The sequence below is a fragment of the Macaca thibetana genome, chromosome 3 (genome assembly GCF_024542745.1).
Source record: "Macaca thibetana thibetana isolate TM-01 chromosome 3, ASM2454274v1, whole genome shotgun sequence".
NCBI classification, from domain to species: Eukaryota; Metazoa; Chordata; class Mammalia; order Primates; family Cercopithecidae; genus Macaca; species Macaca thibetana.
In genome coordinates this window covers 54,138,993-54,165,658 of record NC_065580.1, presented here as the reverse complement: position 1 = coordinate 54,165,658, position 26,666 = coordinate 54,138,993, and the positions used below count along the sequence as shown (strand labels likewise).

General features: G+C 39.8%; 2 protein-coding genes across 6 annotated transcripts in view; one reads left to right on the top strand and one right to left on the bottom strand.

Moving 5' to 3' along the window:
• Positions 1–370: 370 nt before the first annotated feature.
• On the bottom strand, positions 371–1,709 carry LOC126949850 (uncharacterized). Its single transcript, XM_050782728.1, has one exon. The coding sequence runs from the start codon at positions 1,707–1,709 to the stop codon at positions 1,188–1,190; it is 522 nt and encodes a 173-aa protein (XP_050638685.1). The 3' UTR covers positions 371–1,187.
• Positions 1,617–26,666, top strand: part of KMT2E (lysine methyltransferase 2E (inactive)) — a 100,048-nt gene continuing 74,998 nt past the window's right edge. For 3 of the 5 annotated variants that reach the window (XM_050782666.1, XM_050782671.1, XM_050782668.1), the window contains exons 1-2: positions 1,617–1,714; positions 25,921–25,994. The gene's annotated coding sequence lies outside the window, so the exon portion shown is untranslated. The remainder of the gene's footprint in view (positions 1,715–25,920; positions 25,995–26,666) is intronic. The other 2 variants (XM_050782670.1, XM_050782667.1) reach the window with 1 other exon arrangement.

Below are 26,666 nucleotides of genomic sequence, written 5' to 3'. Positions count from 1 at the left end.
CCAGCGCCATCTTGCCCTGACGCAGTTACAAAAGTCACGGGAGAAATCCTGTCTCCTCCTCCGCGCCAGCGCCCCAAAGTTTCGCAGAGGCCGAGCCGGGGCCCTCACCTCGCGCAGGGACAGGAGAAAATGGTCAGGGAAGAGCCTTGCGATTCCCTTCGCCACTGCTTGGGTTCCACATCGGCCGCGGCAACAACGATCGCCATCGTCACTTCTCCCTCTCTACCTTTGCAACAGCCTCCCCCTACAGCTTTGGCCCCACCCGCTGCTGCAGGATGAGGTCATCGCCAGCCAACCACGACGCGCCCGACAGGACATATCAGGCGCCGATTGGCTGCCGAGACCACCTCTGCCTCTCCCCACTCCGCTCCCCCCCGCGCTCCGGGTCGCTGCGGGGCAAGGAGAAGACGCAAACCATTTCGGGGAAAGACCCCGAAAACAAGAGCCGGAATCGCCATGTCATTTTAGTGGGGAAACCCTTTTATTCTTTGGTCTCCCCTTTTTTCTTCGAGATCACTGTCTCTCTGTCCCTCCCTCGTTTAATCACCGCCACATAAAGGAATTCCCACTCCCCTCCCCGCACATTGTCCCACCGGTGGGGAAATCCTTCCCCGAGGCCAAGAGAAGTATAGGAGGCAGCGACGGCAACTGCACCGACGGCAACGGCAGCTTTTTACCCCGAAACACGGTGGCAGGGAGGCGGCGTTGACGGTGGCTGCATTTTTCCTGCTGCTTCTCCCCCCGACCTCTTCCGTTTCTTGCTCCTCCATCGAGACAGCGCGGGACTCGCCAGCTCCGCTTTTATCCGGTGCCCGGAGCCTGCGCACTGGAGCCTCCTCAGCCCCTAGTGGGCGTCGAGTGACACCCCAACCGGGTTCACCCAGCGCCGGAGGCCAGACTGGGCTGGGGGAGGAGGGGGAGAGGGACGGGGAGACGGCACTGGGGTTGTTTGGGAGGAGGAGAAAGTGTATCGCTTTCGAAGGGTGACGGGAGGGAGTTCGTTCCCAGGCCCTGCTGTCCTTGTCTGTGCACCCAATACTGGCATGCCAAGCTCACCTATATCCAGATTTGAGGGCCACTGGGGGAAAGGGGGAAAGAACCAGTCCCACCGAACATCGACACTTCCTCAAACCTTCGGTGGATTGTTGAATGCATCTGTTGTCAGAAATACAGAGACTCCGTCCCCCTCACCGCCTCCAGTTTGCTATCTTCGAGCCTCCGCTGAGAGGCAACGGCGGGTTGCAGCCCACAAGCAAAATGGCGCCGGGCAGCTTCATCCCCTCCCCCTCTGCCCCTGCGGAGCGGGACGGGCGGGCCCCGTGCACTTGCCGCCGCCGCCGCCGCGGCCGCCGCCGCGGCCGCCGCCGCCGTCGCCGCCATTTTCCCAGAGCGAGAGGCAGTGACACTGAGCGGGCGCAGGGGGCCGAGTCGGAGACCGTGCCGGAGTTCGGGAGCGGCAACAGAGTGGGCATAGACACTCCGAGCAGCCTCGCCGTCGCCTCTGCGTTCCTGTTGACTGCCTGGGTGCCCCCTCCCCTACTCGGTTCCTGGTGAAGAGGCTGCGCGCTGCTGTTTGGGGAGGGGGTGTGTGGAGCCGGGTCCTGTGTCCGCAGTGGCTGCTGTCGGGGGGTCGCCTGTTTGCGGAGGTGCGGAGAGACTCCTTGGGGGTCTAGCACATAACGGAGTTCGGGTGTCTCGTGTGTGAACATCACAGGTCAGTGCCTGTCGTCTCCGTGGGAGTTCCTGGGGCTTGCAGGGTTGGGGGACTTGTGTTTGAAGGGGGAGGGAGGTCTCTCATCTTTATCCTTAAGCTGGGGGAGTAGACGTTGACTCTCAGGTGTCTTTGCCGGCGCAAGACGTTGCTTGCTTAAATCCAATGTATCCTTTCTTTTCCCTGACTCTAGAAATGGAGCATTATGGCGGGTTTTAGGGTTGGGGAAGGGGAAACTGGCAGTTAAACCCCCTTGAGAGTGGGAGTTAGGGAGGGGGCGCACTCCTCATTGGCAGCGGGTTAAGGCCGCTTGAGTGAAGAGGGAGGCTTGTGACTGTTAGTAGGGTTTGTGTCGAAGTGGTCCCAGGAGCTGCCAGCGCTCCCTTTTCTCAACCGTGTCTTGTTCAGGTGCTGAAAAGCCATATAGGCCCCATTTTCTTCTTCCATTTCTTGATGGACAGTCTCTGGTATAATGTGCACATGAATACGAAGGGGGTAAGAAGAACGCCCTGGGCATCTCTCTTTGTGGGAAAGCGAGACAGCTAGCTCCTCATCCTCTACTGGAGAGGGTGAACCCGCCCCTGAGGTGGTCACCCCAGTACCCAGCCTTCTGAGTCTCCTCCCCTACTCGTTTTGCATTACCGCCGTGCTTTACTGTGCCGGAGCCTTAGGATCTACAATATGGCTCATTTCAGAAAAGCTTATTTTGACCAAGGGATTGGCACAGACTCTGTGGCAGCAGACACAGATGAGAAACAAACGGTTCACTGTGCTAAACGAGGTGGGGGTGAGAAAAAACAATCCAGAGTGCTCTCTTCTACTGGCCTTAGTTCCGTATAGATCCGTCCTTGCTGGGCTCTGTCTTAAGAATGATACAATTTAAAGTCAAAGAGAAATCGCTAGAGTTAGTTCTAGAGTAAACCTCGTTTTGCCTATTTTGTTCCCTTTTTAGAGATGTGAATAAGGTAAGGTGTTTGGAGTTCTGGAGACCTTGGGAAGAATTAAGTGAGGTGCATTCAACTCTAGGCTGGAGACACGAATACCTATTTGGAAAATAGTCTGTTTTTTCCTTCAGTTTCTGAGATGGGGAGTAAAAACTGAAATTTCCCTCTTTTGTCCTTTACAGATTCTAAAAATGGCGGCCCCAGGCTGATGTTGTGGTAATCTAATCAGCTCGGGTCCTCCACACCCCATGCAGTGCGTTTGTCTGCAGCATATTACAGGCTTATTATGTTTACATGAAAAGACAGGGCTTTTTTTTCCTTCCCCGAGCCAGTTACAAAAATGTGTTGATTTTTTACTGCAAATTACAATGCTGTGTTTTAGTTGATTAATTTGATTCGTTTTTCCTGAAAGGCAAATAAAATGTCTCCACTTCTGAAAAAAAAAAAAAAAAAACAGGCTTGCAAATTTCAGTGGTGATGATAGGTGCGCTTCAACATTAAAAAAAATTATTTTGGTACCAATAATAGTTTTTGTTTGGTTTAATCCAGCCATGTTTTATTCAGTATGCCAAAGTAGATTAAAATGTTTAATAAGTGTATAAGTACAATCTATTTTGTATGATTAAATGTTTCAATCTAGAGTAAGACATTTCCCAACCACTTCTTGACCCATTTTGTGGATTTTGGTTTTTGTATGCTGTTTCAGCTTAAATTTTAGGGAGCTGTACAAACAAGCCTAAACCTGTTACTTCATTGGGTGTAGAGATGCCATTATATTTTGCCATCCATTTTTCCCATGTATTTAAGCTTTCCTTAAGAATTTTCAAAGTTGATTGTGTATTTGGTAAAGTGAAGCTCCGTGCTGCCTTTTAACAATCGTCTTACAGCATACTATCATCATTATGTAAGTTTAAGGCTCCGATTCTTGATTTTTTTTCCTCTTCAAATATGCCCATTTACCTATTATAGGATTGTGGAATTTAGTCTGTTTTAATAGACCATAAATAAAAACATTACCATAATAGGGTCTTGAATCCATTTTATGCTCTTTTCAGAATCTTACAGACTGAGACTGAAAATTAAATGGTGTCAAGTGTTATTTAACTGTATTTTTTAAAGTGTGAAAGATTAGAATTCACTTTCGTAGTGGGAGTTCTATCTTTTTGGGTGGAACTAAGCAGTGAGATATGAGTGGGCCATTAATGACATTTAATGACCATTCTGATTGTGAAGCAACGGAAAGATGAGTGCCTTTCAATCTAGTAGTACTTAAAAAGGTTGGAGAGTATACACTGTTTCATGATTCTTTTATTCCATTGTAAATATTTTAGAGCAGCATTTACTTCATATGGTGACTGTATCAACTAGGTTGATGATAAGGTTCTAGCCTACGAAATAATTAGAGAAGTAACTGGCTTAGGGATTTTCTACATACCAGTGAGCTTCATCATGGAAGACTGAGCACACAACCTTACTTAGAATATTTGAAATATTTTATTATAAAGTGAAATGTTGGTGGGTAGTGGGCGAGTTTGTATAGGAATTTGAGGTCAGTACTCATTTGTATTTTGATATGAGCAAGTATATCAGTCCAGATTCTTCACTGCTGTGTGAAGATTGTGCATGATTAAGGTCTGTGGTTCAGAAGCTTGGTACTTTAAACTTACTATTCAGTATACAAAGTCAGTGTATTTTTATAAATTTGATTTGTGTGGCCGTAGGAGGGAACAGTGTGCCCAATGTTTTTCTTCGTAGAGACCTTGGTCAGGTCTAGACAGACAAAGCAGTTGAACTTATTTGGCTTCAAATGAAAAATACCAAGTTAGAAATTATAGGAAAAGCTGTCTTCAGTTTACTAGCTTTCTTCGTATTGGCTTGCTTTATTGCTTTAGGTTTTGTTTGTTTCTTTTTGGTGGTGGTGGTGGGTGTTTTTATTTTTATTTTTATTTTTGATGTTTTAGTTCCTGTAAAATGAAACTGGCTTTTTTTTTTTTTTTTTTTTTTAAATATTGTACCTTATTTTGAATGGTTACTTTATAAATAACAACGCTATAATTGTTTGTTTTTTGTTAATTTACTATGTATGTTTTAAGTTAGGATTGTCTAGGCAAATTTATTAAAAGGTTAGGCATAATTTTTGTTCCCAGAGAGTTTTGAAAGAATTTGGTCCCTTGGGGGAAGCTAGTCAAATAGTCTTTGTTCTAGGATAGCTGAGTTTGAAGGATTAGTTGTTTATCTGTTTAAGTGGATTTGTAGAAAACTATAATGTAATTGGAGAGTAAGTTTTATTTTTAGAGCCTACATTTTGATCATATATCCTTTCGTTGTCAGTGTAAATAAAAGGATCTCTCTGATCCCAGTTTAAGTGTAGAGCCTTGACAGGTCTCCATTTCCCATCAACTCTGTAGGACTAATAACTGCCCTACAGTTTTGGCTTGTCTGACTTCCTCACAGCTTCCAGCGAGAAATCTTTGCCATATATGCCCCCAGTAAACTTTAGGACTTCTTGAATCTATTGAGGAAGTAAAGAGAAAAGCTAATTAATAGGAGAAAAATTTCCCCTTAGTATATACCTTAGTGGTCTTAGGGAAATAATAATTTCTTAAATTGGCTTCTTAATTTCCAAGAATAATGTACTCATTTTCACTAATCAATCTCCTAAAGAAACCTGTGGTTTAATTTTTAAAGGTGTGTTTTATGTAAACCCTAACAACTCTGCATTTCTGGAAGCTACTACTAGGACTTAAATGTGTACAACCATACTGTGCTTAAAATGTATAAAACCAACAGAACTTTGAAGAGCTATCAAAACTGGTTGGGAAATACTAGTATGCAGTTTTCTCAACAGATGCTATTTTATGTTTACTATTTAAAAAATATTTTAATAATGTATAAAAACTTTTATCTCCAAAGGATTTATTTTTAGCAGATGGTAGGTGCTTAATTATTTCTTGGATGTGAATCTTTTGTTGAAGCAAACACATTTACATCTCAAATACGTAGGGTGATCAGGAACTGTTCCCAGTTATGTGTTAGAATAAATGTTAAATACTTGTATTCTGTGAGACTTTTTTCCCCCAATTTCATGATAATTTATGAGACTTTTTAATATTGAAAATATAATTATTTTTACTTTATGGTAAAATTGCTTTTTGTGTTGACTGGCAAATTAACAGGAATACTATTTGAAATATTACTCTATGAATGTTACTGGCTTTTAGGCTGGGTTTAAAATTGAAGTGGCTCGTATTTGCTACCTGTTTTGTAATGTGCAAAAGTTGGGGGGAGCCTTATTTTTTTCTTGACATTGACAGGATAATTTTTTGTATTACCTACAAATTTACTTAATATGGAGGAATAATATTTGTTGTTTTCTACACTAAATTAGAAGTGGCTGGTATTTAACTAAAAATCTTGCAATTGCTATTAAACATTTTACTTTATATAAAAAAGGTGTATTTTACTTTATATAAAATAAATATGAGTATTTTACTTTGTATAATATAAAATGAGTATTTTACTTTATATAAAATACTCATTGTTTAATAGCAATTACAAGATTTTTAATAGCAGTTGCAAGAGATAGGAATTAACCATATTATGATGCAAATTGCTTTTTGTTATTGTGAACTTCCATGCTAAGTGCTACATTAAAAATCAAATGAAGGTGACCCAGACTAAGTTAATTAGATCTTAATTCAAATCTTTAAGGATAAAAGAAGTTTTTATTAACCATTGGTAACTAGGATGCCTTTTACTTAAGTCAGAGTCAGGAAAAGCAGTTGGTCTTATATTTCACTAGATAACATGTTTTCACTTGATATGAAGTCAATTCTTTTTTTCCCTAATGAACAGCTCATAATTGGATTTTATTTTTGGACAGAAAAACTTTTTTTATTGTTAGGTGAATTTTACAGTTTTATTGGAAATCTTATTTGGTTATTTACCAAAACTATTTAAGCTTTTTGGGATGTTGGACATTTTCAATGCAACAGGTCAACAAGGAATTCTTTTTTGATGTGTTGCATTAAAACAGACATTATAGCTTTTAATGAGTAAATAATTAACCTGTAATGTAAATTAATGTGTAAACTACTTGTTCATTTTTAATTAAAATATTTTGTATTTCAAAACTTTGAAACATGAAATCTGGGTTTAGAAAGGATCTGCATGCAGGTCAACGTGATAAGCAATGATCTATGTAGCTTTATTTTTACAACACTTGGACAGAGAGGTAATTTCTTAGCAACTCTTAGGTTGCTTAGAGTTAATCCAAAGGAAGAAACTGTCCTTCAGAAGACTAGGACGTATCAGATATTAATTATTAAAAATAGGCTGGACACAGTGGCTCATACCTGTAATTTCACTACTTTGGGAGGCCGAGGCAGGTGGATCATTTGAGGTCAGGAGTTTGAGACCAGCCTGGCCAACATGGTGAAACCCCATCTCTACTAAAAATTACAAAAATTAGCCGGGCGTGGTGGCAGGTGCCTGTAATCTTACCTACTCAGGAGGGCAAGGCAGGAGAATTGCTTGAACTCAGGAGGCAGAGGTTGCAGTGAGCCAAGATTTTGCCACTGTGCTTCAGTCTGGGCGATAGGGTGAGACTCTCTTTCAAAAAAAAGTAAATTAAAAACAAAAAATTCTTGGTCCTGAATTTTAGTATTGAGAAAGATGATTTTGAGTAATCACACCGGTGTAATAGCCAACTTGGTTGCAGCATTTAAGGTCATGCCTGTCTAGCATACGATAATGGATTGAGTTAGTTTTGGTTTGCAGTACTTACAACTTTAAAGTTCACCTGGCCGGGCATGGTGGCTCACGCTTGTAATCCCAGCACTTTGGGAGGCTGAGGCAGGTGGATCACCTGAGCTCAGGAGTTCAAGACCAGCCTGGCCAACATAGGGAAACCCTATCTCTGCTACAAAAATTAGCTGGGCTTGGTGGCGGGTGCCTGTAATCCCAGTTACTTGGGAGGCTGAGGCAGGAGAATCGCTTGGACGTGGGAGGCGGAGGTTACAGTGAGCCGAGATTGTGCCAGTGCACAGCCTGGGCGACAAGAGTGAAACTGCATCTCTAAAAAAATAAATAGAGTTTGTGTAATTATGTTGTCTCATGTTTTATCTGAGACCAAAAATGTTTGAATTTTTTCATTTATCTTGACTTTTGTTTTCATAGGGTATTTAAAATAATTTCCATTTAAAGTCTTAAAAATTTACACTTACAAATTATTTTAAACTTATTTTAGTTGAATAAGTTTAAACTTAAAGATTAAATATGTTTTCCTGTTCTCTTTACTGTTTGGCCTAAGATGAAGCCTAGTGTCAGTGGGTTTTAGTAAAAAGTGAGGAATATGGTGAAAATAATTAACCATTACCACTTCGAATACTGTGAGGAAAACATAATTTGGGTCTTTCAGAGGTTCCACATGTAAGGAGAATGTGTATGAGAAAGATACACTTTTCTAATATTTTTGTTTTCTTATTTCACAGACTAATATATGTAATTGTTTCTATTTTTGAGTTTACAGAGAGATAATCTTGAGTTCCTCTTATCATCTTGCTTTATATAACATTTAAAGAAAGACAGCGTTCAGGAATTTGAAAACCCCATTTCCTCTTTAATGAAGTGGCTGAGATGGGAAGATTCATGATGTGACTAATTGGAATGGTTAGGACTGTGGTCCAGTAGCCATAAATAGGGGTCTGAGGTTGGTCTGATACATAGTAACTCTTACCCAGAAAATAAGTCTCTACTTCTTCTCTTTCAATGAAGCTGCTTAATTGGTTGCCTTGACACAGTCTTATTACATCTTACATCATTAAGCCTTCACTGTAACAATATTTTTGAAGCACAGACAAAAGATGAATTTGAGTAGCTATTATTTTCCTGGCACCACAGATACAGAGAGAGATAAGACTGTCCCTGCTTTGAGAGAACCCGTAGTTTATTTCACCTTCTAGCCTGCTGTCTTAGAGTTTTTTGGATGCAAGGAACAGAAATCAGCTCTAGCTAGCTTAAATAAAGGATTTGTTATAAGGCTATAGGGAAATCTCACATAATTTATTTGAAGAAAGTACAGATGGGCCTCACAGGAATTGGCAAGGTGTCAAAGAGCCACTATTCACCATCTTGATCCCTTCTAATTATCTGAGACTAGTTAGAGAGATGGTGGTGGGGTGGGTGTTTATGGTGTGTAGAGTGGCGTTTCTCAGATGTAAAGCAAGAGAGAGACAGCTTTAATTCTCCTGAAAACAATCACCTTTTTTCCAGGGATGTTCAAAGGTATTTGGGAGGGCTTCCAAAACTAAATAATTGATACATCAAACTGATGATTCAGTTTTTAATTAAAACATTGCCACACACATATGATGAGGAATGCTTAAAAAACCAAGGTATTTTTGGTTTTTACTTAAAAATAGTTTTAAATTTACAGAAAATTTACTTGAATAGTACAAATAACTCTCTTACACCCTGTACCAAGATCACCTGACTTGTGATCTTTTGCTGTTTGCTTTATTATTCTGTTTATATATACACCTGTTATTTTTCTTGAACCATTTGAGAGTGGGTTTCATTGCCAGTAGTACTGGCCCCTTTACAGCCCTTATTACTGAAGTATGCATTTCCTAAGAACATGCATGTTTTCCTAAGTAACCAGAGTAGTTGTCAAATTCAAGAAATTTAACATTGATGTAATAATACTAAATAGTCTATATTCTAGTTTTATCAATTGTCCCTGTTATGTCCTTCATTAGCATTTTTTTCAGTACCATTAGCCAGTCCAAGATCACAGATTGCATTTAGTTTTGTTGTCCCTTAAGTCTCTTTTGATCTGGAACAGTTTCTCCATCTTTGTCTTTTATGACATTGGAAGGCTTATTATTTATATATTGCCCCTCAGTTTGGCTTTGTCTTAAGGTTTCTTCATTCAGATTATGCATTTTTGGCTGGAACACTGGCTTAGTAATATGTGTTTTTCTATCGTCTGGAGGCATATGATGTTTGTTTGCCCTTTACTATTATGTTCATTTTGATAGCTTGGTTAAGGTGTTGAGTAGTGTATTGTATAGTTGCTGGGTTTTTTTGACATTACTAATTAATTTGTGGGGAGATACTTTGAGATTGTATAAATATCCCCTTCCTCATTAAACTTTCCTCTTCAAGATTTAGCATCTATTGATGATTCTTGCCTGAATAAAGTTTTTACTCTGTTGGTTGTAAATACATGAAAGTTTTTCTTTTCTTTTGCTTAATTAAAAAAATTTTCTTCTTTTCTTTACTTGGATATATACATATACACCAGGGTTTTTAACTGATTTCTTTCTGGATAGTTGGGATTGTGGGAGTTTCGTTTTCTTGTTTTTTCTCTTCCAGTTTTTCTGTAAGGCATATGGGCTGCTTTTAAAATCACAAATAAAATAAATTTTAAGGAAGAAAAGTATAGATAAGTTAGACAGTATTATATGGATAATATTCCTGTACAGTTTTCCACCCAAATGGGATTTAAATAGTTTCCTGGATGCTGATCTAATTTGAAATCCAGAACACACACAAAAAAGATGTGCTTCTAGTTCCTTATTTAGTCTTTAAAACTATTGCTAAATGAGTCATGAGTTACAGTTGTATTGTTTAGGTTTATGATTTGCTAATGCCAGCAGCTTAATTTCGAAGGGCCGAAAACATCTTTCAATTTTGATACTCCCTTTCTCCATTAAAAAAATCCATTACCCCATCTCTACTAAAAATACAAAAAATTAGCTGGGCTTGGTGGCGGGTGCCTGTAATCCCAGCTACTTGGGAGTCTGGGGCAGGACAATTGTTTGAACCTGGGAGGAAGAGGTTGCAGTGAGCTGAGATTGCACCATTGCACTCCATCCTCAGTGAGAAGAGTGAGACTCCATCTCAAAAAGAAAAAGAAAAAAAGATCGTTAAGCAATTTTTTTTTTTTTTTTTTTTTTTGAGACGGAGTCTCACCCTGTCGCCCAGGCTGGAGCGCAGTGGTGCGATCTCCGCCCACTGCAAGCTCCGCCTCCCGGGTTCACGCCATTCTCCTGCCTCAGCCTCTCTAGTAGCTGGGACCACAGGCGCCCACCACCAGGCCTGGCTGATTTTTTTGTATTTTTAGTAGAGACGGAATTTCACTGTGTAAGCCAGGATGGTCTGGATCTCCTGACCTCGTGATCCGCCCACCTTGGCCTCCCAAAGTGCTGGGATTACAGGGGTGAGCCACCGTGCCTGGCCCCGTTAAGCAATTTTTAAAAAGTAAAATAATATTTTTTGGAAAACATTAAGATAGGTTCTTTTTCACATACATTTCACATTAATGCTTTTTAAAAGGGGATTGGTGAGATGGTATATACACAGATGGTAATACAGCAGAGCATGAAACATCTGTAACTCTAGGGCAAAGCGGTATATGGTTTCTAGAACTTTGTAATTAAAGAAATATATACTAAGGTTAAGAACAAGAAAAGGGAAAGAAACAGGAAAACACTTAGTCTTTTATTACATTATAATAATACTCATCAGTTTTATGTATTTTCTTTCAGTGATAGCAAAATGTTGGTAGTGAATTTGGATGATTTAATTTCTTTGGAAATTTTCAGACAGCAGGAGAAGAAAATTTTGAGACTTACAGAGTGCATATTCTCTAAAACTTAAAATTTTCATATTTCACAACGGTGGAAATTAATGAAATACAGTGGATACTTACCATTTGGTAGGTGCTTTAAAAAATAATTTGAATTGACTGTGTGCAAATATGTCTTAACAGATTAATGGAAGTTCAGTTTGTGGTACTACTAAGTCTTATTTCAGTGTTTAAACAAAAGGTGTGGCGAAAGGTACAAAAACAAGCCCCATGGTGGACGAAAGGATTTTCTTTCAGGCCAGAACTCCCATCCTGAACTTGTAAAGGAGCACCTTAATTGACTGAAGTTAAGAATCTACATTTAGAATTGACTTAAGAGATCGCTTTGTTATTTTTTTCTCACTGTGACCCAAAGACCTCATGTATCAGTTATATTAAAATGAACATTCTTGGGGCCCATTTCCAGACCAGTATAATCAAATATTTAGAGTGGGTCCTTGAATTTGGGTTTTAGTACTGGCTGCAGCTCATTTTTGTATTCCAGTTCTCCGCTTTTATTTTATAAGCAGACTGAGCTCCAGAGAGTTTAAATGATTTTCCCAAGGTCATAAAGTTAGATAGTGGTTAATCAAGGTTTAAAATTTAGGTCCTGATTCTTGGTGCTTTATACTTTTCCAAGAAATCATGCTGGACATTTCTCTTTAAAAGGCAGGCCACTATTTTCAGAGTATCTGAAGTAAGCAAATACTGGTCTTTGTACAGTGTCATGTGACAGACTCTCTGTCTGCTGCTTTTGTGTATTCCAGTTCAAGATGATTCATTGGTTTCCAGAACCTATAGGCTATTTGGATAAGGAGCTTAATTGAAATCACAGCAGTACAAATTGGGATCAAGTTGTGGTTGAGCCTTGAATGCCAGAATAAAAGCATATATACTTAAGAGGAGTGCTACTGAAAAATTTGCACTGGGGAATGACATATGGAACATGGCTTATTTACCTCCAATTCTTAAGATGTAAAAGTAACATATGTTTGTTAAAAGAACTCAAAACAGTATTTCTTTAGAAGCTGTATTGTATAGAGTAGAGACTCCAGAACCATACCACTTTGGTTTGATTGCTCTCAAATCAGGTTGTACTACCTTGGGCAATGTTTTTTACCTCTTTGTGCTTTTGTTTCTTGGTCTGCAAAATGGAGATAATAATAGAACCTATTTTCTAGAGTGATTTTGGGAATTCAATAAGTTAATTGGGGTAAAATTCTTAGTAAGCTCTCTAGCCTTTTCTGTGATAGTTGTTTCTGGAAAAAAGTAAATCTCTGACTTCTGTGTATAAGGTCTATCATATGCTAAAGTGATCACTATTTATAGTTTTTTTTTTCTAAAATGTTTTATGTAGGTACTATAGATGTTTCCCTAATCTTCATTTAACCAGTGTGCAGGATTAATAATTCTTCTTTTAAAAATACTAATGTCCATGTAAATTGAATGAATGTAAACTGCTTTCTGTTGCTTCCACCATTTGAGTTGAATGCTCATGGAAGTCATAGGTTTGTTCCCCAATTGGCTAATTCCATTGTACTTGTAATGTGTTTGTATTATTCTATTAAATGTTACATAAACCAATGATAAATGAATGTGAAAAGAGAACTGTGTAAAAACAAACTAAGTTAAATGCTTTGGAAAACTTGATAAAGGCAAATTAATTGCTGAAGAACATTGTAGTCAGGTTAGGTGTGGGCACGATGACTAAAAGATTATAGGGAAAAAATAGAAATCTAGAAGGAAGTCTGCTTTCAGATTGCCCCAGAAAAATCTAGGTAACTTATTTTGAAATATGTTGAACAAAAAACTGTAGACAATGCATTATTGATCTGGTTTATGTAGGAACAAGAAACTAGAATTCTAGTCTGGGGAACTATACTCAAAGAATACATTTTGGCTTGAAACTAAAAAATTGATAAGGACATTTTAAATTAAAAGTACAGTATTTAAGGTATATTTTTTGTAATTCTCCATATTAACCTTGATGAACTCACAAACATCTAGTCTCTTGTGTATATGTAAATTTAGATTTCTTTAATTCAAAAGGGGATGGATCCAGTTACATACTGTAACTCTTTTGATCATTTAGTGTCTTGGAAATCTAAAAATGGGACTTCAGGATCTGACTCTGGTTTATCCAGTGGGATTTATAGGACTCTGCTAGATGAAATAACAGATTTCAAGTGGTTCTGGAACATACCAAGATCCAAAGACCTTTGTTGTCTTGTGAGATTTAAATTCTTTTTTAGGGAACTTTTGCACTCTGATAATACTGTAAACTAGATTAATTTAGTGGCAGATAGTTGAGTGCCTTCCTATGTAAAAGCATCATAGTAGCTATCAATTTTGTTTTGTTCATCTTGCACATACTGCTTCCTAACGGAAATAAGTGATGATTGTGTTGGTTAATATCGCTGGAGTCAGATTGTGTAGTTTTTTCAAATGTAAGCCTGTAATTGGTGTACAGTAACCTAGTTGCTGCATATTAGTATTAATCGTTAGCTATACATTAATCTGTCAACCGTTTGATCTTTGAATTGTATGTTAAAACTGGCAAATCTCATGGATGTGATATGGTTGTACCAAAAGACAAATGCCGTTTTATTGTGTAATTGCTTTGAGAATAATTGTGAGAAACTGGTATTTATCATTTAAATTGATCTTGAGTGATAGTGCAAGTTATAGGTCAAAGAAGATTATGTTGGCATAGCTTAAAATTTCACTTACAGAAGTTTAAAATTGATACCTCTTACCTCCTGAAGTAAATAGTTTATTAAGGATTTTGGGAAAAGCAATTCTAGTTCAATCCCCAGCTACACATAGCAATTTCCTCATGCTTAAATGGTTTTTATGAGTGGCTGATGAGCTCACTATATGTGGGTTATTTTTCATTTATATATAATCCCTTTGCAGAAAGGCTCCCCCCCGTTTTTTTTTTTTTTTTTTTTTTTTTTGTTTTTTTTTGATACAGGGTCTCGCTCTGTCGACCAGACTGGAGTGCAGTGGCACGGTCATGGCTCACTACAGCCTTGATCTCCCAGGCTCAAGCGATCCTCCTACCTCAGCCTCCCAAGTAACTGGGACTACAGGCACCATGCCACTATGTCTGGCTAATTTAAAACAAAATTTTTTTTTGTAGAGATAGGGTCTCATTAAACAGCCCATGCTGGTCTTTCACTCCTGGGATCAAGCAGTCCTCTCACCTCAGCCTTAACAGTAAAGCTGGAAGGTGAAAGTGAGTGTAGTCTGTCTCATAGCAAATGTACTGGTCCCTTATAGGACTCATTGTATCCACCAACCTCATTCTTGACATTTTATTTTTGCCTGTATTCTGAATTTTTTCAGAGATTGTGTGCTTTTTTTTGAAGTTCAAGACAGGCTACTCTAAAAGCTAATGTGTGTTTGCATAGTATTTTTCTTACTGGATATGTGGATCTGTTAATTCCATAATTCATTTTTTGTGTGTAAAGTGCATAGACATTTTCTTTCCTTAAGCTTCAGCTCTCTAGTTGTATTATACTAGTCTTCCCATTTCCAGGTTTTTGTTTTTCTATTTACCGTATGAAGAGGAGGAAGCTGATCTTGGGATATTGTAAGTCTTGGAATTAAAAGACAGGAAAGCCGGGCGCGGTGGCTCAAGCCTGTAATCCCAGCACTTTGGGAGGCCGAGACGGGTGGATCATGAGGTCAGGAGATCGAGACCATCCTGGCTAACACGGTGAAACCCCGTCTCTACTAAAAAATACAAAAAACTAGCCGGCCGAGGTGGCGGGCACCTGTAGTCCCAGCTACTCGGGAGGCTGAGGCAGGAGAATGGCGTGAACCCGGGAGGCGGAGCTTGCAGTGAGCCGAGATCTGGCCACTGCACTCCAGCCTGGGTGACAGAGCGAGACTCCGTCTCAAAAAAAAAAAAAAAAAAGACAGGAAAATGCTGTAGACGTAAAACTATTTAAACTTGAAAGTATTTACATATATATATTTATAATTAATTTTGGTCCCTTACTGATTTTATGGGTTTATTAAGTACTTAGGAATTAATCCTACTCTTACTTTAGTCTTAGGATTTTTATAGTAAATATTTTAAATACATCTGAAATATTAAGATAACTATTCAAATACAGTGATAGAGTTGCTGTTCTTTCACCATTTGCTTAGTGGCCAACAGTATTCTGATTGGAATTGATTATTATCATTGGATTGAATAATATATTTTTTGTGTATTCTAAGAGACAACTAACATTAATAAATAAATACCTACACTGTATCTACATATCTTACTCTGCACAACAAGGCAGATATTTTGCTCATTTTTTCCTGAGTGGGCTAGAGGGACTGAGACTTTTTTTTTTTTTTTTTTTGAGACAGAGTCTGGCTCTGTCGCCCAGACTGGAGTGCAGTGGTATGATCTTGGCTCACTGCAAACTCCGCCTCCTGTGTTCAAGCCATCCTCTCACCTCAGGCTCCTGAGTAGGTAGGACCACAGGCATGGGCCACCACGCCCGACTGGTTTTTGAATTTCTTTAAAGACTGGGTTTTCCACATGCGTCATGCTGGTCTTGAACTCCTGGGCTCTAGTGAACCGCCTGCCTCGGCCTCCCAAAGTGCTAGAATTATAGGCATGAGCCATCAGCCCAGTCGAGACTGAGACATTTCTGTTTTCTTTTTCCTCTTTCTTGCTTTTTTATTTTGAGGGATGGTCTCACTTACCCAGGCTGGGGTCCTGGCATGATTTCAGCTCACTGCAACCTCCACCTCCAAGCAACAGGCCCAACAGGGCCAACACCTCCAACAGGCCCAAGCAATTCTCCCACCTCAGCTTCCTGAGCTTACCTCAGGTGCTCAGCTTCACCTGCAGCACCGCACCTGGCTAATTTTCATTTTTTGTTTTTTTGTAGAGACGGGGTTTCACCATGTTGTTCAGGGTGGTCTCTTTTTAACTCTTGAGCTCAAGCAATCCCCCCACCTCAGCCTCCCAAAGTGCTGGGATTACAAGTGTGAGCCACCGCGCACGGCCTGAGACTGAGACATTTCCTAGGGTCACATAGCTAAAGAGTGGCTGTTCAATAATTTGAATTAAAGTCATTTGAAAATTTTTGTTGATCCTTTTATAAAGGACTAATTCTTGACAAGGTAATGAGAATAAATAAATCATTAATCAAAGGCAGCTACTTAAGAAGACTACTCTAAGGCTGGGCACAGTGGCTCATGTCTATGAGCCCAGCACTTTGGGAGGCCGAGGTAGGTGGATCACTTGAGGTCAGGAGTTCAAGACTAGCCTGGCCAACATAGGGAAACCCCGTCTCTACTAAAATACAAAAATTTGCCAATTGTGGTGACGCACGCCTGTAATCTCAGCTACTTGGGAGGCTGAGGTGGGGGAATCGCTTGAACCTGGGAGGCAGAGGTTGTAGTGAGCTGAGATCGTGCCACTGCACTCCAGGATAAAAACAAAAAACAAACAAACAACTACTCAAAGGTACCCTTGATTATATTGGATTGCCATAGGTCATTTCAGGTGTTGGAAGAGCAATATAATTTTGTTCACTGCCCATTCCCAAGCACCTAGAGCAGTATCTAGAACATAGTATATGTTCAATAAATATGTTGAATGAATGAATTTGATTTGGTTTTAAAATAATAGAATACTTGTACTCTGAGGGAGGTGGGAAATACTTAAACAATACTAAGAATTCCATTCTTTAGAGACAAATTACTTAGAAGTTGATAGTGACAAATCAAAAGGATTGTTGATTGTTGGATTATTCAGATGATGAAGATGATGGTAGGGGCCATGGAGGCTGAGGAAGAATGAGTCTTAAACACTGAGGAGGCACAAGAGATTGCGTGGCTGGATATAATAGGAGACTGGAAGGAAAGAAGGATTAAGAAGAGAATGACGATAGTGATAAAAAATAGAATGAAAGAAGATGTGTGGAAAAGAAAGTTTCACTTTGAAGGCTTGATTTTTGAAGTGATGGCAGATTTTATAAATGTACATCCAATAGCTGGGTGGGAATAGTAAATCAAACAAATGAAAGATTGAATCCAGGATTGATGGGAGACTAATAATGGAGAGGACTGAGCCTGGGGGCAACTATGTTAGTAACATTCGTCAGTGGCGGGTTTTGTTTTTTCATGTTCATTTAAAGGAAGGAGGAGAGATTGAATATGTTAGAAAAAAGGAAATTGTGGTTTAATCAATAATAATTTAGGTGGGTATCTTAGCCACTGAGTTACAGGCTTTGAGGTAATGTAGAAATACCTCAGTTCTTGCTATGAAGTCAAATAGATGATCTAATTGTGGAAGTATACATTTAACAGCTGTTCTAAAATAATGTGTGTCAAAATATAAACCAATAGTTAATGTAAATAGTGCATTCTTTAGGAGGTTAAAAAGGGAAGACATTAGTGTAGAACAAGTTTTATAGCTGGAGCAGTCTTTTGAGATAAAGACTAGTCAAATTGTTATTTACGGCTGAGGAAACAGCCCTTAGGAGGTTGATCTACTAGATATTTTAAAGCTATCTAAAATTGGGAAGGCTTCAAGGAAGCATTGGTTCTTGAAGGTCTAATATGATTTTTATTGGATGGGAAAGAAAAGGAAAAGAAAATTAGTGAATTTGAAGAGGATTGAGCAAGGTTATGCCAACAATAGCAAAAAAGACTTGCATAATCAAAGGAGTTGTAGATTGGATTATTAGTATGGAACAAGGTAACCTGATAAAATGTCAAGATTAGGAATTTGACTGAAATTACTGTGACCTACACTTTTTTGAATAGGTCAAAGTCAGGAGGAAACTAGTGGCTTTTGAAGTATAATATTCTGTCCAGTGTTGTAACCAACAGTTCTAAAATAGAGCACTGGTGTGAATGCCCTTTTAGTTTTTTGGTAAGGCATTCAGGCCACATCTCAGACCTACTACATGAGAATCTCTAGGGTAAGGCCTAGGAACCTATCATTTTCTACTCCTATCCCCAGGTGTATGAAAAGTGACAGTTGTGGATCTATGTTTGGGAACCAGTGATTTAAAAGCCAAGTTAGTATATGGAAAGAAACTACTTAGAGAAGTATTCATTGCCCAGCTCTGAGATAATAAAATGTGGACAGTACCATCAGAAAGATTTGTTTAAATTCTGTTAATTAGATTTGATGCATGTTGTTTTTAGAGAGGGAAAGAAGAAAATTCTCAGGTTTTCTAGTATGAAAGAAATGGATTCAAAATAGTGATAGAAAGCATGCTTAGAAGGAGATAGAAGGAGAGTGAGGACACTGTTTTACTTGAGATTAAAGAATGACAGAATAGGCCGGGTGCAGTGGCTCACTCCTGTAATCCTAACAGCTTGGGAGGCCAAGGTGGGTGGGTCACTTGAGGTCAGGAGATCGGAAACAGCCTGGCCAACATGGTGAAACCCTGTCTCTACTAAAAATATAAAAAACTAGCCAGGCATGGTGGCAGGTGCCTGTGATGAAGGTACTTGGGAGGCTGAGGCAGGACAATCACTTGATCCCGGGAGGTGGAGGGGTTGCAGTGAGCAAAGATGGCGCCATTGCACTCCAGCCTTGGCAATGAGAGCGAAACTCCGTCTTGGGGGTTGGGGGTGGGTGGTGGGGGCGTGGAGAAAGAATGACAGAATAAAATAATTGCCAACATTGTTTTAATAAAAAACATGCTCTTGTTTTGGTTATTTAATGGCTGAAAAAGGTGGGGCATGGTGGCTTATGCCTGTAATCCCATCACTTTGGCAGGCCAAGGTGGGTGGATCACTTGAGGTCAGGAGTTCGAAACTAGCCTGGCCAATATGATGAAATGCCATCTCTACTAAAAATACAAAAATTAGCTGGGCATGGTGGTGGGCACCTGTAATCCCACCTAATTGGGAGGCTGAGGCAGGAGAATTGCTTGAACATGGGAGGCAGAGGTTGCAGTGAGCTGAGATTGTCTTACAGCACTCCAGCCTGGGTGACAGAGTGAAACTATCTCAAAAAAAAAAAAAAAAAAAAAAAAGGCCAGGCATGGTGGCTCATGCCTGTAATCCCTGCACTTTGGGAGGCTGAGGTGGGTGGATCACTGGAGGTTAGGAGCTTGAGACCAGCCTGGCCAACATGATAAAACCCTGTCTCTACTAAAAATACAAAAATTATCTGGGCGTGGTGGCGCGCCTGTAGTCCCAGCTTCTTAGGAGGCTGAGGCAGGATAATCTCTTGACCCCAGGAGACAGAGGTTACAGTGAGCCGTAATCACACCATTGCACTCCGTACTCCAGCCTGGGCGACGCAGCAAGACTCTGTCTCAAAAAAAAAAAAAGGATAAAAAGTAATAGTGATCAAGCCTAATGGTCTATATAGGTTAAGTAAATAAAAGATAAATGGGGCTGAGCGCGGTGGCTCAAGCCTGTAATCCCAGCACTTTGGGAGGTCGAGGCAGGTGGATCACCTGAGGTCAGGAGTTCGAGACCAGCCTGGCCAACATGGTGAAACCCCGTCTCTACTAAAAATACAAAAATTAGCTGGGTGTGGTGGCGCACGCCTGTAGTCCCAGCTACTTGGGAAGCTGAGGCAGGAAAATCGCTCGAACCTGGGAGGCGGAGGTTGCAGTGGCTAAAGATCGCACCACTGTACTCCAGCCTGGATGACAGAGCGAGACTCCATCTCAAAAAAAAAAAAAGTGTTTGCAGGATTTTTTTAAAAAAATTATTTTGTTTTACTTATTTATTTTTTTTAGAGACAGGATCTTGGTCTGTTCCCCAGGCTGGAGTATGGTGGTGCTATCATGGTTCACTGTAACCTCAGACTCCTGGGCTCAAGTGATGCTGTCACCTCAGCCTCCTGATTAGCTGGGATTACAGGCACATACCACTACACCTGGCTAATTTTTTAAAAAAATTTTTGTAGAGACAGAGTCTTGGTTTTTTTGCCCAGGCTGGCCTCAAACTCCTGGCCTCAAGCAGTCCTCCTGCCTTGGCCTCCCAAAATGTGGGATAACAGGTGTGAGCCACTATGTCCAGCCTAGGATTTTGTTGTTATTTGATTTTTAATTACAGTAAGCTTTGACACTATTTTTTGAAAGAGTAAAAAATATTCTACTCAATATGTCCTTTGGACAAGTGGAATATACCGGTGAAACAAGTTTTTCATATCAAATTTTAAGTCAGTATTTTCGTTTAGCTACTGATTTTCAAACAATTCTTCAGGAATCTGTAGGTGAGAGGGTGTACAGGCATGGACATTCCCTGCTATTTTTTTAAACCACAGATATAGCAAATATGAAGTACAAATGCCTACTGTACCCATTGGCAGACATCTCTGTGGCATTCTTCCTTTATATTTGACTTTCTTGGTATAGCACTTCAAGTGGACACTAACAATGACTGGTTAAAGCATAGGAGATTAAAACTATTTTTTCATGTTACAATCAAAAAGGATGCCTAGATTTCTGTGTTAATATTTCATGTATAGGAAAATTGCTACCAATGCTCAAAAAGAGTTTGAAGGCCACAATTTTAATGTCATTTTAAAAAATTAAACTTTTAATTTTGTGGTAATTATAGATTTGCATATGGTTGTAAGAAATAATAGAGAAATTCTATGTATCTTTACCCAGTATCTTAGTCCATTTAGTGTTGATGTAACAATACCTGAGACTAGGTAATTAATAAAAGGTTTTTTGTATTTTTGCTTGTTTTTTGTTTTTTATTTTAAGACGGAGTCTCGCTCTGTCGCCCAGGCTGGAGTGCAGTGATGCGATTTCGGCTGATTGCAAGCTCCACCTCCTGGGTTCATGCCATCCTTTTGCCTCAGCCTCCCGAGTAGTTGGGACTACAGGCGCCTGCCACCACACCTGGCTAATTTTTTTGTATTTTTAGTAAAGACGGGATTTCACTGTGTTAGCCAGAATGGACTCGATCTCCTGACCTCGTGATTCACCTGCCTCAGCCTCCCAAAGTGCTGGGATTACAGGTGTGAGCTACTGCACCTGGCCTAAAGAGTTTTTTAGTTAATTGCTCTGCAGGCTGGGAAGTTCAAGAAGCATGGTGGCATCACAACATGGAGCAAAATCAAAAGGGAGGTGGACACGTGTGAAAAAGCAGAACTCAAAGGGTGTTGTGGCTAAAATTTTAACAACCCACTCTCTCAGGAACTAATCTATTCCTCAGAGAACTAATCCATTCTTGCCAGAGATAACGCTCTCACTACCACAATACTAACACCAAGCCACCCACAGAGTCGGGGCCCTCATGATCCAGATACCTCCTGTTCAAGGCCCTACCTCTTAAAGGCTCCACGTCACAACCTTGCTTCACTGGAAATAAGGTTTCAACATGAGTTTTGGCAGGGACAAATCTTATTCAAACCATAGTACGCAGTTTCCTTCAGTGGTAACATCTTGTAAAATTGTAGTACAGTGTCCTGACTAGTGTGTGTGTGTGTTTATTTTAAGAGATAGGGTCTCCTTTGTTGCCCAGGTTGGAGAGTAGTATGAGCATAGCTTGCTGTAATTTCAAACTCCTAGGCTCAGACGATCCTTGTACCTCAATCTCCTGAATAGTTAGGACTACAGGGATGCACCACCATGCCCAGCTAGTTTTTTTATTTTTGTAGAGTTTGGGTCACACTATGTAGCCCAGGCTGTTCTGAAAATCCTGGCTTTACGTGATCCTTCTGCCTCAGTCTCCCAAAGTGCTGGAATTACAGACGTGAGCCAACACACCTGGCCAAGACCAGAATATTGACACTGATACAATCTTCTCATTTTATTCAGGCTTCCCAGTTTTATTTGTACTCAATGTTTGTCTAGATTTAGTTCTGTACATTATGATCACATAAATGTACCTGTACCCACCACCACAGTTAAGGTATAGAACAATTTTATCACCACAAGGATCCTTTTTTTTTTTTTTTTTTCTTGAGATGGAGTCTTGCTCTGTCTCCCAGGCTTGAGTGCAGTATTGCGATCTCGGCTTACTGCAGCTCCTCTCCCGGGTTCACGCCATTCTCCTGCCTCAGTCTCCCGAGTAGCTGGGACTATAGGCGCCCGCCACCACGCCTGGCTAATTTTTTGTATTTTTAGTAGAGACGGGGTTTCACGATGTTAGCCAGGATGGTCTCGATCTCCTGACCTCGTGATCCGCCCACCTCGGCCTCCCAGTGTTGGGATTACAGGCGTGAGCCACCGCGCCCGGCCCACCACAAGGATCCTTAGTATTGTTCTCCTATGTAACCGTACCTACCTCCCTCTACCCCTTTTTTTCTGAATAACCTATCCTCCATTTCTATAATTTATTTCTTTAAGAATGTTATATAAATGGAGTTAAATAGTGTGTAACTTTCTGAGATTGGCTATTTTTGTTTTTTTTCTTTTTTGGGATGGAGTTTTCGTTTTGTCACCCAGTCTGGAGTGCAGTGGTGCAATCTCAGTTCACTGCAACCTCTTCCTCCCAAGTTTAAGCAATTCTCGTGCCTCAGTCTCCTGATTAGCTGAGCTTACAGGTGCCCACCCCCACACCTGGCTAATTTTTTTTTTTGAGACAGAGTCTTGCTCTGTCGCCCAGGCTGGAGTATAGTGGCACAATCTCAGCTCATTGCAAGCTCCGCTTCCCGGGTTCACGCCATTCTCCTGCCTCAGTCTCCCGAGTAGCTGGGACTACAGGCGCCCGCCACCACGCCTGGCTAATTTTTTTTTTTTTTTTTTGTATTTTTAGTAGAGATGGGGTTTCACTGTGTTAGCCAGGATGGTCTCGATCTCTTGACCTCATGATCCACCTGCCTCAGCCTTCCACAGTGGTGGGATTACTGGCATGAGCCACCGCGCCCGACCTAATTTTTTTTTTTTATTGTTAGTAGAGACGGGTTTCATCATCTTGTCCAGGCTGGTCTTGAACTCCTGACCTCAAATTATCCACCTGCATCAGCCTCCCAAAGTGCCGAGATTACAAGTGTGAGCTACTGTGCCCCGCCAAGATTGGCTTTTTTTTTTTTTTTTTTTTTTTTTTTTCTGCTCAGCATAATTACCTTGGATTCACCCAAGTTGTTGCATGTATTGTTTGTTCCTTTATATTGCTGAGTAGTGTTCCTTTTAATTTTATTTTCTTGCTTTATTATTATTATCTTTTTTGAGACAGAGTTTTGCTTTTGTTGCCCAGCTGTGCAGTTCCAGTGATTCTTCTGCCTCAGTCTCCTGAGTAGCTGGGACTACAGGCATGCACCACTACGCCCGGCTAGTTTTTGCATTTTTAGTAGAGATGGGGTTTCACCATGTTGGCCAGGCTGGTCTTGAACTCCTGACCTCAGATGATTCACCCACCTTGGCCTCCCAAAGTGCTGGGATTACAGGTGTGAGCCACCACCGCACCTGGTCATAAACACAAATTTTAAGACTTTGAGACTGTATTTTCCCATGTTTGTGGTGTTTTAATGCATTGTTGCAGATTAAATGTAAGTTTGTTAACTAGATCAGGTTTGAGGGAGGAGCAAGGTCAGTTTTGTTAGTGCAGTTTCATTTAATGATCAGAGGAAATGCAATCCAGATATTCTGGAGTAAGATACTTAAGTATTTAATTTCCCTTTTTGAGAGAGGCAGCTGTCAATTTTTTCTTCCTTAATTGTAAATTCTAGATTATTTATTTTACCTGTCATCTGGCAAGTTTTTATTTTTATTTTTATTTTTTTTTATTTTAAGGCAGAGTCTGTCACCCAGACTGGAGTGCAGTGGAGCAATCTTGGCTCACTGCAACGTCTGTCTCCTAGGTTCAAGCAATTCTGGTGCCTCAGCCTCTCAAGTAGCTGGGATTACAAGTGTGCCTCACCACACCCAGCTTATTTTTGTATTTTTAGTAGAGACAGGGTTACACCATGTTGGCCAGGCTGGTCTTGAATTCCTTACCTCAGGTGACCCGCCCGCCTAGGCCTCCCAAAGTGCTGGGATTACAAGTGTGAGCCACAGCTCTCGGCCATCTGGCAGTTTTTAATTTCAGGCAAACTGATGTGTAGGCTCTGGAATCAGACCACAAGGGTTCAGATCTTGATTTGGCTATTAGTTATGAACTTCGAACAAATTTAACTTCTCTACCTCATTGTAAAATGGGGATAATATACCTATATCGTAGGCTTATTGTGGAGATTAAGCATTGTAAGCACTCAGAATTTGCTATCATTATTATTATAACCAATAGTTGGGGAAGTTTGGGTATCAGATAAGTGCTTGTAGAGCACTATCTGGTAGTAATGTTAGCTCAGTTGTAGAAATACGTATTCATTTTGTTATCAGATTTGTATTTTACAGTTTTTTAGAATCTAAAATTCTGTTGTTTTGATTACTTGGAGTAATCTGTTAATGTGCTTGTAATTGTAAAATCATCAACCTAAATCAATTTCCATTTATAGTTGAAAGTCAGAACAGTGAAATGACTTGCCCAAGCATTCATAGGTAGTAACTTGGAATGGATCTTGATTGACTAGTGTTCTTTTCATTTTACCTTAGTCAGCTGCTGTAAATTAAATCTTAAATGAATAATAAGGGCTGTTTGGATTCCCATCTCAGTTACATGTCTCCTCAAAATTTCTTTCAAGTTTCTTTAATTATTTCCATTCGTAATTAAGCCAAAAATTTACCTCCTTAGTCTCTCAGTGATACACATCCAAAATATATACATTAATTTAATTTAAAATATTTATTGAGCACTGTGCCAGGTGCTTATAAAGGACAGAAATATAGTTAATGGCTCTTTCCTTAAAGAGATTGTTATATTGGGCACTTTTATTTGTAATTTTAGAAAAATGTTTTTCCTCATATTTTTATTCTTTCTGCCTTTTGGGTATCATATTAATCTTTAAAGTGTTATTTTTTTGTTTTGTTTTCTTTTTTTTTTTTTTTAAGACAGGGTCTCCCTCTGTCACCCAGGCTGGGGTGCAGTTGTGCAATCATGGCTTACTGCAGCCTTGACCTCCTGGGCTCAAACAATCCTGCCATCTCAGCCTCCCAAGTAACTGGGACTACAGGTGTGCGTCACCACATCCAGCTAATTTTTGTATTTTTTGTAGGGACGAAGTCTCACTGTGTTGCCCAGGCTGCTCTTGAACTCCTGGGCTCAAGTAGTCTACCTGCCTTAGCTGCTGGAAGTGCTGGGATTACAGGTGTGAGCCACTGCACCCAGCCTGTTTTCTGTTTATTTTAACATGGTCTTAAAGGCAGCTTCAGACTTCCAGTTTTCCTGATAAACTGTTTTCTACTTTAATTGCTTTTTTTTTGCCTTTTACTTCATTTTTTCTACTTTAGAGTTGTGTTTGTTTTTATTGTTTTTGTTTTGGTATTGTTGCCTTTGCTAAATCTGTTTTTAATATTGTATTAAAATTTAACATTTTTTGAAGTTATTTTTAAAATTTTTTAAATATTAAATTTAATATTGTATCCCAGTGTTTCTTTTTCCAATTTGATTTAGTATTTAGCTTTGATTGTTGCCTTTACTTGTGTTTACATTCATTTGTGTAAAAAGGGAAGAATAAATTTATCCTTTTAAGAATTGGCTGCTTTATGTGAGTCACTTTGGTTTTAGGTACCATGTTTGTTAGAAGTAACTGTAATTTTATGCCATTTTAAAATAGCTCAAAACTCCTATGTTCACTTGGTTTCTAGGTCTATTCTGGATAAGCAGGTTTTGTGAAGACATTTATTCTTTCTTGGACCTCAGATTTACCAGACATCTCATGGTATTTCCTTTTATATTATTTCTTTAATGGCTGCCATTTATTCTCAGTGTATTTTGTACATATTTTACTTGTCAGCTGGATGACCAGTTTTTTGATTCACATGTAAGATGTGAAACATTGTGTTAATTGTTCAGGTTGTATTAAAAACCTTTTCCCTTTATTTGTAACTTTTTATTTTTATTTTTGAGACAGAGTCTTGCTCTGTCGCCAGGCTGGAGTGCAGTGGCGCAATCTCAGCTCACTACAGCCTCTGACTCCCTGTTTTAAGCGATTATTCCTACCTCAGCTTCCCGAGTAGCTGGGATTACAGGCACATGCCACCAACCCCAGCTAATTTTTGTATTTTTAATAGAGACAAGGTTTCACCATGTTGGCCAGGATGGTATCAATCTCCTAAACCCGTGATCCGCCCTCCTCGGCCTCCCAAAGTGCTGGGATTACAGGCGTGAGTGAGCCAGCACACCCGGCCTATTTTTGACTGTTTTTTAAGCTCGCTGTGTTAAAGGTCACATCTTTTCTGCCTACTACATTGGCTTTTCCTTTTTGAAAAAGCTGTGACTTGACCCTAACGAATTCATCATTTTATTAAATATCAACAAGATTTTTAAGCAGTGTGAGTTTTCTCATTATAAGATTTTTTATATTAATGAAAATAGTGAAATATTTGCCTTA